The sequence below is a fragment of the Melopsittacus undulatus genome, chromosome 2, assembly GCF_012275295.1.
Source record: "Melopsittacus undulatus isolate bMelUnd1 chromosome 2, bMelUnd1.mat.Z, whole genome shotgun sequence".
NCBI lineage: Eukaryota > Metazoa > Chordata > Aves > Psittaciformes > Psittaculidae > Melopsittacus > Melopsittacus undulatus.
This window is the reverse complement of record NC_047528.1, coordinates 103,998,368-104,011,475: the sequence shown is the minus strand read 5'-3', so window position 1 is coordinate 104,011,475 and position 13,108 is coordinate 103,998,368. Positions and strand designations below refer to the sequence as shown.

Genomic DNA, 13,108 nt, shown 5'->3' with positions numbered 1-13,108 from the left:
CATGCCAAGGGGCAAACCATGCAGATGCACAACCCCCTTGAACAAGAGCACCTGTAACAGTGTCCTGAGAGCAAGGCAGTTAAGACAAACCCATTAGTTCTTCCCCCATTCACTCTCCACATGTCAGCCTCTGTGACCCTGGTGCTTCCTGCACCTGAGCGAGTCCGAGGGGAAAGCGCAATGTGAAAGACTTGGAGATCAGCGCCGCTCCCCATGAGTTCTGGGGAGCTGGCATGGGCCTCTGTGTGAGGCAGGAAGGGATCACTGCAGAGCTGCCAGCGGGTGGTTTGCAGGGTCTGGAGCAGCTCTGGTCCCCACGGGTGCCTTGCATGCCAGCCGTCTGTGGGAAGGACCTGGGCAGTGGTAGCTGCTTCATTCCCGCCGGTGCTATTGTTCCATTTCCTTCCTCTGTGGTAGTATCTAAGGCTAGGTGTGAGTAGGTGTGGGGTGTTTATCCGCCACAGGTACAGGAGCTGTTGTATACCTCATTTCTAACTCGTAACTGAGTAACTTGCTTTAACTTTCTCCAAACCCTACAGAGTTGCCAAGTCTGCTGTCCCTCCTCTGATTAACACAGAACTCTGGCCTATAGCACCCCGTGACCTGCAACCTGCGGAGTGACCCCCTAATGCCTCTGAATGTCGCTGCTTAAAAGCTACTGCAAAGTGAGGGCAAATTGCAATCGTATCTTTATTTCCTTTGGTTACAAGGGGTCCTCTTGATTAGTCTGTGAATATCCACCCCCTTCCCTCCACTGTCCACAGAAAAGGGCTGCCTGTGCTGCTTTTCCCACACTGGGGCAGTGGGGCTGCACTGAGCTCCAGGGCTTGGAGGCGTGCTCGGCCCAGTGCTGTGTACGTGCTACTCACTTTTTAACATGACCAAAAAAACCAAACAAAACAAAGGAAAAAGAAAAAAATCTCAAAATGTTTAATTTTCTTCTTTATTATTTGACAATCCTGTATTCCTTCCCCTGCTCCCCAACCTGGCCAGAAGCTGCATCCTTAACCCAATCCATCTTTATTTGAATGTAGTTTCCCTACCCCCGTGGGAAAGAGAAGCTTTGTCGGAAAGAGAAGCTTTGTCAGGTCACGGAGGCTGCTATAAGTCGGGAGGGGGAGGTTTCTTTTGTTTTGTTCTTTTGAAATTTCCAGCCAAAACCAAAGATTTCCTAATGATTGTATAAACTCAAAACAAACAAACAAACCAAAGACAAGGGCGTCTTCAGCACCAAGCCCACCTGTGAGGCTGGGCCTGATCGGGGCAATGGTCTCTGAGTTCTGGCCCAGGGGCTGCCCCAGGTGAGGGGACACTGCCCCAGGCCAGCCTCCAGAATGCCCTGGGCACAAATTCATGGGCCCAGGTGCTGGGAGAGTGCAGCCTTGGGCTTCGCAGGTGGGTTGAGGAGCTGAAGACTAGGGTGCAGGATTGGCTGCTCTGCTGGGTGCTTTAACCCTCTGGGGGCTGGGTGATGTTGATTAATACACGCTGAGGTGCACTTCTAAGCTTCCCCCTTCCCCCCCGTCACTGCTTGGAAGAGGCTGTCCTGTGTGAGAAATCCCTGAAAGAAGGAAAAAGCAGCTTTTAATTTCTCCTCTAGCTCCTTTTTTCTAGATTTCTTTTCTTTTTGCAGCACCACTGTGCAACTATGCATTGTATTTCTCAACCTTTTATGCTAGGTAGATGCCTATGACTTTTTAACTTTTGGGGGGGTGCAAATGGAAGAACTTTTTACATGGATCTTTTTAATCTCAGTTGATTGGGGGGTGTTTGGTTCTAGGGTCATACAAGCTCTATCCCAAAGCAAAATCCAAATGTTAATATTATTAGCCTGATGCAGATACCAAAGATAATTTCTTTCCTGCAGAACCTTAGACTTGTGTATTAAGTACGATTACCCAGCACTTGCATTAGTCTAACCTCAGTAATTCCAAAGCTTAGATGTATATTTTGGTATATTTCTGGGATATTAAAAAATTGTCGTTTAAATTCTTGTTTGTTTCAGTGTAATGCTCTTAAAGTCATAGCATGGAGAAAACTGAACTTGTCCTATTCTTAGTAGTTCAAAATAATAGTATTTTTGTATGTTTTGGGTGTGTCTATGTATGTATTAACAGTTTTCACTGCCTAGGTGTTCATAAATAAATAAAGACAACAACTAAGAGGTTTTAAACTGTACATAATATTCCATGAGGAATTTCTGCCAGACCACCAATTTGGATCACATTTTCACTGACGGCCACTCCCAACTGGGATTCTTTCTTTTTAAAGAGACAGCATGTTCTTTTTTTCCCTATTGATTTGAGGGTCTTTCTAAGCAGAAACGGGTTTTCACTGTTTAAGGGATGGGCCAAAGAAGAAGTAGCTTAAATTTTGATTTATAAAACCAGTATTTAATACATTAGTTTGTAAACTGACCCTCTGCACAAGGAATGGAGAGTGGAAAACCAAGCCCATTCTTCTAAAGCCAGTAATGGATTCCAGAGAGGCAAGGATCTGTGAATGCCTGTAGCACCTGGGCAACCCCTTTTCACTTTGTTTCTGCTTAAGACAAACTTTGGGACTTGATGGTTTCACTGCTCTGTGCAGCTGCTTACACTGGCTGGGAGGGTTTCTTTTGCTTGCCCTTCCTCTTACACTGCATCTATAGGTGTCAGGTCAACAGAACAGTTGAAATGGAGGGCCATGTGGGAGTACCCATCCCCAAGCACAACCCAAGCTCTTCTTGAGGCTGAAATAGGAGTCCCACACATTTCAAAACCTTGCTGATCACACAAGGGGTGAGATGGAAGGCAAAATGCTGTCTCTTTAAAGATGTCCTTTATTATTATATTATTATTTTCCCAGTGGTTGCCTACAGATATCTGTAGGCATTGAGAGATTGTGTAGATTACAGTAAATCAGAATGAAAAGGTAGATTTTGTGTAGATGCATTTGTCTGCTGTAATTTTTTATATATATTAAACTTACTGTAATTGTACAGTTCATTTCTGTTGTAAACATCATTAAACCATTTTCCAAGTGTTTTAACATACATGCACTTTTGTGTAGTTTTTTAAACTGTGTTGGGGGAAGGAAAGCTAAGTCCACTTCTCCCAGTGCATCAAACTGGGCAGCACATTGTTCAGTCATGGGTCTTGTCAAACCAGAGAAGAGCCCTGGTTTCTTTGCACACCACTTGAAGTGTCTGTTGTACTTCTGTGTTCTCAATTTCTCTCCTAAAAGAAAACCAGCTTCAGTTCCTTCCTGAAGGCAGACAGAAGACTCGGCTCATGCCCACCGTGAGTGTCCCCAAAACAACCCTAGTGTTGTGAACTCGCTTGATGCGAGTTCCATATAAAGAGTTTAAAGGTTATTTCCCCCTCCCTGTGAATTTCTTCCCCATTGTTCAGTGGTTGGTATTTTATGACTGCCAAAACTTGTGACTTCTATATCTTGCAAATATGGTTGTCACCTTTTAAAAAAGGAAAGCTATTTTCAGTACTCTTCATTCTTGCATCAAGAACATCACAATTCAGTAGCAATGTTATCATAGCTTGTACCTTTCCCACAGCTCTCCACCACACCTGCACACACCTAGGTCTTTGACAAACTTTATTAATTCCTCAAAAATACATAATTGAACTGGTATCGCTTTGGAATGACAGCTGCAGTGCTTTTAGAGGTAACTTGGTGATGGACTGGTTTGGAAACAGCATTTACAGTGGCTTTTGTACATTTTTTGTTGGTCAGAACTGATAATTTGGGGTTTTTTTTGACATGACAGTTCCCAACCCAATCCTTGCAAGGGAAGCCTGGTCTGCCCTTCAGCCAAATGGGATTCTCCAGGGCGAGTTTTCCTGGCTTTTCTAATATTACTGTCTTTATACAGGCCTGTTCTCCTGGCTTTGTTGCAATAAGGGATCTTCTGGATTCTGAGAAGTCATTTATGCAGGGTATCTGGCTCCTGTTTCGCTCCAAGTCCCAGATGAGTGGCAATGCCAGTGACAGATGTTTTCTTGGAGCTTAGTGTGTTTTCTTCACGTTGCAAAGCTGCCATTCAGCTGATATCCTTTGCTACAGCAACACTGCCTTGCTTTTTATAGTTAAAAAGTTGTCTTCCACTGAAGCAGTTTTTAAAAGATTTAAAGCAAGAAGTTTAGCTGGCCTTTGTCAAATAGGCTTAAGATAAGTACTACAGGAAATAACTACAGTCCTATCTTTACAAGTTCTTTAAATGCACTGAAATCGTAATTATGCATCTTGATAGTCCTGGAAAGTGAGTAAGAACTATGGAAACAGCTATGTTAGTAGGTGTGGGCTGGTCCCACAACACAAATCTCTCAAGAATCAGCCTAATAACCACTGTTACTGGAATCAACTTTACAGGTATGTACATTTTACTAACTAAACCCTGTGGTTAAATGGTTCAGGGAAGGAGGGGAGAAGGGACTGACCAAGCCTAGCTACACTCTCTCTGCACCAACCACTAGGTTGTTGCACAGAGAAAACACACAGTGCTTATTGTGGATGGAAAAGGCTGTCCCTCTTCCCCTCCTCACCCCAAAGCAGGTGGGCATCTTGCACTCTGCCCACCCCTCTGTGACTCCCACTTAGTGGCGGGGTAAAGGCTGCATCTGAAGAGCATCATACGTGTCCTTGGTTGCTGTACTGAGTCCCTGAAAAAGAAGAAACAGGTAAGGTATACATAGACTGCTTCCCTCTCCCAGCCGACAGGTCAGAAACGGGGTGGCCAGGACTCAGTAGCATAATGCTATTTTTTTTTCCTGCAGATGTTTTTACTCATGAGTGACTCCTTAGTCTTTGTATGGTGTCAACAGCCATCAGTTACCTGAAGGCAGGATACATCCTGAGTAACTGTTATGAGCATATTGACTACAGCAACTCACCCTAACATGTTATGCAGGTCTTAAGAGTACATTTTATTTGCATGTAATTGACTATTAAGAGCTAACCAAAGCTAGAGTGAACTTTCCTAACTAAACAACTAACTATCAAATCATGAGCTTTGTTCTCTGGACTTCTCTTTAATTTGGAAGGGAAGTCAGGTGCAATGCTGGGTAAGTTGGCAGCAGGGCTTCAGATCGCTGTGACTTGCAAGAAGAATCCCTTCACAGACCTTCCTGCAATGCAGCGGTTCTTCTCCTGCCAGCCTGCTTTGGTGGTGGTGAAGTGAATGTTAACACACAAGTTACAGATCCATGCTGCTGCTGTGGAACCAACTCCTCCAAGAATATGGTGGCAGCAGATGTAACAGAGCTGTAGGTCACATCAGCCCAGGAGGCTGCCAGAAGTGCAGAGGTAATGGGGGCTTCCAGGAGCAAGATTTTAGTAAGACAGGTAAAACTGCTAGTAAAATTTCTAGCTAACCTTCACTCCTCTGTTATGAGTGTTTAGCGGCATATGAGGACATGGATGAGACAATGCTGCTTATCAGCTGCCTGTTACTATCATGGCAGGTTTTGAAGACATGTGCCATTAGCTATAAATATGCTGTGTTACAGGAAAACTTGCTGGCATGTACTGCATCAGAAGCAGATTTTTATATATATTTGATTTTGTCATTTTGAGATGTGAGTGGCAATGTACAGACTTCTACAGAATGTAAAATGCATTTTGGAACAATCAATGCCTGGCAGCCAAAATAAGGCCTTACTGACAGACTGCTTGCCCTCAGTGAGCTGTGGGCACCACTGAACCCTGCCAAGGCACCAAGGGACTGAGAGTGCTGACCCACATGTGCTCTGTATGTGACTGATAGGCTGAGACACTGAAGCTTTGAGCTATGCCTGCTGTTTGGCAACCTGAAGGTTTCCATGTAAAGCATTAAACAATTTAGAGGCAGAACTGTTATGTGTCACTGTGCTGCAGTCAAAAGGTTGTTCTCCAAGATACAGGACTGTGGAAATGGTTCCTACCAGAGCAGCTAAACAAGTGTTCCTGCCACTTGTATTTAGAATATACAGGCACTTTACCAAAGTACCAGCAGTGTGGTCTTTACCCTGAATCTGAGTAACTACCCTCAGAAAGGTGCACTGAAAGCTCTGCTTCCTCATGCACCTATAGGAGTGTTGTTAAATCTGTAACTACAGGCTGCAATTAAGCCATGAGGACAAATGAGGGGAGTAGCTGCTGGATGTGTTACCTACCTGGTAGACGCCATCATTCCCTTTGCCTCGCCGTCTCTGCTGCTTTGGGAAAGAAAAAATCAGCATAGATTTATGGGTGCTTTCCCAGTTACACAAAAGGAAAGAAACCCCTGCCTGCTGCCATCCCATAGTGAGGGTCATTATGAGCTGTGCTTGGCCTGGACACCCCTCTGCACAGGAGGGGAAGCACCTGCAAACTCTGCACCAGCCCAGACACTGCAAGGGCTGTGAAGGAAAAAAATAACAAGGATTGGAAGTAAAAGGAAATTATTTTGCTTTCTGACATATTTTACTGTCATACTGTTACAATGCTGCTATTTCTTTGATTTACTCTATGTATGGAGATCTGGCAGCGTTCCTATAACTGGTTGTTTTGTGAGCTGAAGGCACACCTGAAAGAAATGGGGCTGTATTTTTGAGTTGCTGTATGTCAGCTGGTGTCTGAGGGAATCTGCCTTCTATTAGACAGACAGTAGTAAGTAAATTCACCAGCACACATCTTATAAACTCTTCAGATGTTCAAAGTGACCACAGGTAAGGCTGTCTGAGGACAAAGTCATCCAGGATTCAATAGAACAGGTACTGGGACTGCCATGGTACAAATCACACACAGAAACAAGGTTACTCAGACCAGGCAGGTACAAAGAAAAACCTTCTCCCTGAGCCCACTTGCTGTTCCCAGGAGTACTGGGAGCTGACAAGCAAGGCAGCCAAGTTGTGGTCCAGGTGAGGACCATGACAGCGAAGCTCACAGCCCCTGGCTGGACTCTGGCACATCAAGCCCGTGGATGTAGCACAGCACTGACCACACCATGAGCACAGGGCAAGGAGCAGTGCCTGCCACAATCGAAACCGCAGCAGCCTGTTAAATGATCACACAACCAAAATGAGGCAAGGGTTCTGGTAATCGTGTCCACCCAGTAATAGAAAAAGTAATAAAAACATGGTGTAACTTCATAACCCTTGGATCATAAACTGAGCTTGGCTGTGGCACAGCAGCTTTAGAATAGAAAAAGGAGATGGCATTAAATGTCAGTGTTGCTTCAGCATTTCTCACCACTAAACTTAATTTTGAAATGGACCTTTTATGTTTTTCAGGGGGAAATGCAAGTTTATATATAAAACACTGACATAAAATAGAGCCTGTGTATGTCATATCAAGTTTCCATTTTGCCATAAGCAATGTCTCCAGATGGTTGGTTTTCAACACAAACTTCCCTCCCCCAGCAGTTTGTGTGCAGAGGTAAAACTAGCTGTTCACTGCTAGCCTGAGACTTAACCAATGTGTTCCTTCTGAAACACTGGAGAGTGGAGGTGGAAGAAGGAGAATGTTTCCCCAATTACCTGTCTGAAAACATGCACAAGGAGGAGCTTGCAAATGATTAGCTGTGCCTGCGGTTCAGGCCAGCCTCAATAGCTAGAGGGGAAACAAGGAACCTCTAGCTCTGAATGTCTGCGGAGGAACATGCTCAACTACTGTGAGTTGCTTGCCCACACGTGTTTCACTGCTTGAAACCAGACATTTCCTTCAACTGCTCCTCACCCATCTCATACCCCCTGCCTCTTCAGCTGGGGCAGCTGTCAGAAGTATTCTGTCCAAAAGTTGAAATGGTTTTCCTTGCCACTATTCAATGCACCTGGGGACACCTGGAGTATGGGCTGTGTTCTAATACCGATGGGACCAAGCTTACTATCTGATCTCCACCTTGGTTTGTGTCTGCTTAATGCTATGGCTACATGTCTTAGTTACTGCTACACCAAATGTAGTGGTTACTACAGGAAATAAGTAACTGCTCTCAGCTGTGCCTGTAGGTGCTGTGCAACACAGGGACTTTGTTGTGTGAGGCAGATATGTGTAGCCAGGGCTACTGCTCTGTCAGGGAGCAGGAATTAAGAATTTTTCATCCCAGTCTTTCATTAGGAAGGAAAGTAGGACATACCTCACCCTTCATTCCAATTTCACTGTATGCCTCACCCATCTTGTCCTTCTGCAGTGACTACAAGCAGAGAAAGGAAAAGAGTCAGTGTGTTATGAGAAAAGCCAAACCAGCTGCTGGTGACTGCATACCACGCCTGTGCTTCTGAGGCTGCCTTGCCTTCAAAACTTCACTATGTTCCAGAGAAGAAGGGACAGTGGTAGGATTTGACCAATGTGCATTTGCATAGATGCTATACATGATCACATTTGCTTAGCATATCAATATCACCTGATCTCCAAACACCAAAGTGACTATAACCCAACCCTCCACCAAGCTGGTTATCTAGACTAGCACATACTACAGTCAGAGCTCTCCAGAGAAAAGTTTGAAGTAGTATTTGTTTAGGAGATAAACACAAACATGCAGCTCAGGCCTAGAGAAAATGGAAATCTAACACTGCAGGGTGAAGGTTGAGAAAGGGGAGCTTTTCCTTTCTTCATCTTGCAAAGCAGTCCCCAGATGCTTATGACCAGCTGTGATGAGAGTGGCTGATTCAGTAATGATAAAGCAAGCACTGAACACCCAGAAAGACCCACGTTAAGACAAAAGTATTAGCATTTGTGCTCCCTTGGAGCACAGACCACCAATTTAGCCAGAGTTAAATCACTTATATCAAGAGGTGCCTAAGCAGCCGCTCTTAAACACACTGGGATTTGGCTTTTGTCAGACAGAAGCCAGAGAGGCCAGAGAACAAGTAGCCATCAGTCACATGGGATGAAGGTTGGTTAGGCACTAATGGCCAACTTAAAGGGATCAGCAGGTATCTTAATCCAAATTCTTTTCCCCATCTGCACAGGCATTCAGTGTTCTTCTCACAGAGAAGTGAAACAATTTTTTTCTAGCAAAAAAGGGGGAATAGAAGGAAGTCTTTGAAAGCAGCTGCTAAATTTGAACCAAAGCTGAAATTGGGTAGGGGGAAAAAAGTCTCATATGACATAACAAGTCCTGTTTCCAACCATCCCTCCCTTTCCTCTCCCTCCAACTCTCCCTGCTCACAGTGTAGACGGTGTCCTGAGGGTTCTTTCTTCTCTGCTGTAAAACAAAAAACGAAAGTTGCCCACATGTTGCAGTACCACCAGCATCCCCCACCACTTTGTATGTGCCTGTGCATTTGTTCAAAGGCACAGCTACGGCTCTGTGGTCAGTCTGTGCCCATTATAGCCCATCCTGCCTCCACCCATAAGCTCTGGAAAATTGATTTCGTTAAAATAATTGATAAAGTTTAGTGCTTCTCTGTCCAATCCCAACAGCTGCCACCTGCAGGCAAGCCCTGCACACTGATGCAGGTTTCCCCTCCCTTCTCCTTTGAAACTGTTGGGCTCTGCAGAAGACACAGTTGCTTTGACTGCTGTACTATTCCATTGACACTTGTCTGGTGGCATCATGTGCAGTGAGCTCTTGTGAAACACACACTGCTGCCTGCCCTGCTTCACATCTAGCATGAGGCTGGGTGCCACTTCCTACTCTGGGTGGCTTGCAGCACTTAGCAAGGGGCAAAGAGCAAAGGGGAGGAGGAAGTTTTACTCCTGTCCCCACCATGCTGACAGCCTCGGAGTTAGTTACTATGTGGATTTTGCCATCCCCTCTCCAGGAAGGCATCATTGCCTGCATGTTGAACAGTGTTAGATGGGAGAAAGAAGGAACTATACTAAAAAGGTGCCTGTGTGAGAGGAAGATACCTGGTGTCTCCCACCCAGCTCAGGGTCTGGACCTCGCTTTGCCCCCAGAACATCATATTCATCTCTGTGCCCTCGAGACAGTTTCTGAAACAAAAAAGCAAGAAGCAGTGACAGACATTGTCATCATGAGTAAACAGATCCTGACTTAGCACAGGAAAAGAAGGGGACACCTTTTGGTGTCCAACTTCATGAGTACTATAACTGAGTTCAAAATTCTTCTTTTTATGCCTTAATGCAATTGTCAACAAAAATGTCTCTGACTAAGCCATGGCAGTTAGTGGCCTGTGCAGCATAAAGCACAAGCCATTGCATCAAGAACCTTTCTTTAGTAGAAATGAGTTGAAAATGAGAGCACACAATGGGGAGGACACTGACATTCATGCTTTCTCTCCCACTGGTGGGTGAAGATCCTTGAGCTTGAGTTTTCTTGCAAAGCGGCATATTTAAATTTGCAACAATAAGCTACAGGTATTTTATGCCCAACACATTTCTTAGCTGGGAAAAGTTAGCTTGGAAAAGGGCAAAAGAGAGCTTTCAGGTCAGAATAACACAGCTGACACAGTACTACTGAAAAAGGAATGGGCAACACTTCTTAAACTGAAAAATCATACATTAGTGTTCATACATTACACAGTTAAACTGCAGAGTTTGTTACAGGATGTGGCTATGGTCAAAAGCGTGAGAGAAAAAATTAAAATCACAACACAGCAAAACAGCAAAAATAGAGTTTAACGCTGCCATGAGTGAGCAATTTAGCTATGAAGGACATTCAGGATATTGTCTCTATCCTCTTTCACTGTCTAAAAAGCCATCAGATGCTGGCTATGATCATGGCACAGTGTATGAGGTACAACTCAGGTATGACCTGGTACAACAGGTCTCTGGGCAAGGCAACAGGAAAGCTCAGAATGGGGACAGCTGGGCTGTGGTGACTCAGCCTCTGCACGCTTCATCATACAAGAGCTATAGTTGCATGAAGTCAGCAACAAAGCATTCCTGGGCATTTGCCTTTTCTCCAGCCCACATCAAACAGCACTGGCAACACCTCTGACTTGCCTGGGGAACAGCAGTCTGTGAGAGCTGCAAGTCAACTGCAGGGGGCCAGGTGAGAAACTGGGGTGTGCACATCATGTGTAAAAGACTGGTGGCTGCATTACACTCTGTCCAACATGCTCTCTCAGGCATGTTGCACAGCACGCTGAGCAGTGCCTCTGAAATGGTCTGCGTTCCTGGTATACTTTCTGCTCAGTGGATCTAATCAGGAACCTACAATCCATGTATTCGTCTAGCATCTAGACAGATATGTGACAACAGCTGCCCTTGCTGGGTTTTATCTTTCCTCCTTGCAATTGCTGTGCTGCATGCTTGGGTATAGTGCTTTCATTAGCTGGGTCATCCGGTCCACAGGCAATTCACTCCCTCTAAGTAAGTGCCCCAAAAAGCCTGTCTGGGTAGAAGATTTGAAACTAATCAGTAGTTACTTACATTATACACATCATCCTGGCCTGGTTGCAGCTGATGTTCAGAGGCCTGGCTAAGCTGGAAGAGAAAGCATGCTGTGAGCAGAGACAGTGGCTCCATTCAGTTCTTTTGTACCCTCTCTCCTACAAGTTACTTGCATCAGAAACAGGGCAATTCATAAGCAGCCACCATAGCTTATAGCTAGGTTTCTATTCAGGTATAGGATAAACTTGATTTTGGTTTTTAAAAACATATTTCTAGTAACCAGATGTTACTCACTCCACCCCTTTCCTCATGAAAGTGCCATTACTGTCCCTGAGCATTTGGTGGGATAGCTCCTGTCATAATTATCAGAGCTCTCAGAGCATTTACATGTTTGGAAACATACATATATTCATCATGTCATGTTATCTTCTGTGGAAGTGCACTAAAGCCACTAAGTGTCTCCCTAGATGAGGAGCAGCTACTGTTGATGTTGCTGGTAACAGCGGCCCATCAAGTTTCATCCATCCTGTCCCCCTGACTCCTCTCCTGTGGTTGTTAGGATTATGTCATTTGCATCATCACACTCACACTATCAAAGGTATTTAAATTCTTGAGGCATTTTAATATATATCCTTCACAAATTTTGCATTTGTCATGAATTTGCTGTGTATTCCCTCCTCTCTTTCCAGTGACAAAGCAGCAGAAGACACCACGTCACTCTTAACCAGTCATTTCCCAGATACAACATCCAGAATCTCTGTCTTCATCCATAACCATAGTATCAAAACACTCACATACTCTCTTCCCCACCATTCATGAACCTCATGGAAGAACTCCCAGACATTGCTCAGGTTGGCCCCAGAAAAGGAAGAAAGATAAAAAAATAAAGAAAAAATAGATTTTAAAAAGGTCTTAATCTGAAATATATGCTTCCTCTCCACCCCCACTTTAAAGCTCAGCCCAACTTGTTTACAACCCCAAAGCCAAATGCATCAGTGTTTGGATAGACTGACCTTTGCCTTCACAAACAGAGCTGTTATGACGACTGCGTAAATGAAGAGGAATCCATCCAGTAAGTAGCAGAGTCTTGGGTCTGTTAGCCCAAGAACTGGTACAGCATCTGTAGAGAAACATCAGATACGTCAAAAAACGCAGTTGCTGATATCACTGGGTGCTTGACAACATCAATGTGGCAGTGCTGCGTAGTGCTTAATCGAAACATAGTCAGTATAAGGGCAAACCTGTGCATTTGCAAAGCAGGTGGAAATCCGTATTAGAACCATAGGATTGGTTAGGTCAGAAGGGACCACTGCAGGTCCAACCCTCTCTCTAAACAGGCTGTCCGGTACCCCAGCCAGCTAAGTAAGAGTATGTCCAAGGACAGAAATACTCGTGGCCTCCTTCAACCAATGCAGGATGTTTTACCCTGGGTTTCCCACCAGCAGAGCCTGCATGGAGATCTGCATGGAGATAACCAAGGTCACTGCAAGAAAACCTCACACAAAGCATTTGTTTTCTGGGAAAACCCAGCAGCACCTCCTGTAGGGATTCATTACTGGTCCTGGTTAGGGATTTGTTCACCAATTAAAACTTGTGTATGTGTTGTGTGTGTGAGAAAGTGTGTCTGTTTCGACAAAAAATCGGTTAAAGTCTTAGGACAAAATTTTGTGTTAAATGTAAAAAGAGATTGACACCACCAGAGCTGGTTGGAGAGCTAGCCTGAAATCACTACTCTGTTCAGAAGAGGAATTTTAGATGCATCTCTGTAGCTCAGGTTATACACTGTAACCTTAAAGCTGCACGGTCCTCTCTGTGGGGGTTACTTGGTTTAAGGATGCTGGAGACCATTAATCCT

At 44.6% G+C, this 13,108-nt stretch overlaps 1 protein-coding gene across 1 annotated transcript; it reads right to left on the bottom strand.

Moving 5' to 3' along the window:
• Nucleotides 1–3,629: 3,629 nt before the first annotated feature.
• CD247 (CD247 molecule) lies at nucleotides 3,630–12,377 on the bottom strand (the record flags this gene model as incomplete). Its single annotated transcript, XM_031045023.2, has 7 exons — nucleotides 3,630–4,658; nucleotides 6,150–6,191; nucleotides 8,090–8,146; nucleotides 9,125–9,160; nucleotides 9,808–9,891; nucleotides 11,293–11,346; nucleotides 12,267–12,377. Coding segments are annotated over 7 exons (450 nt in total), but the record flags the coding sequence as incomplete, so codon positions are not given.
• Nucleotides 12,378–13,108: the final 731 nt, after the last annotated feature.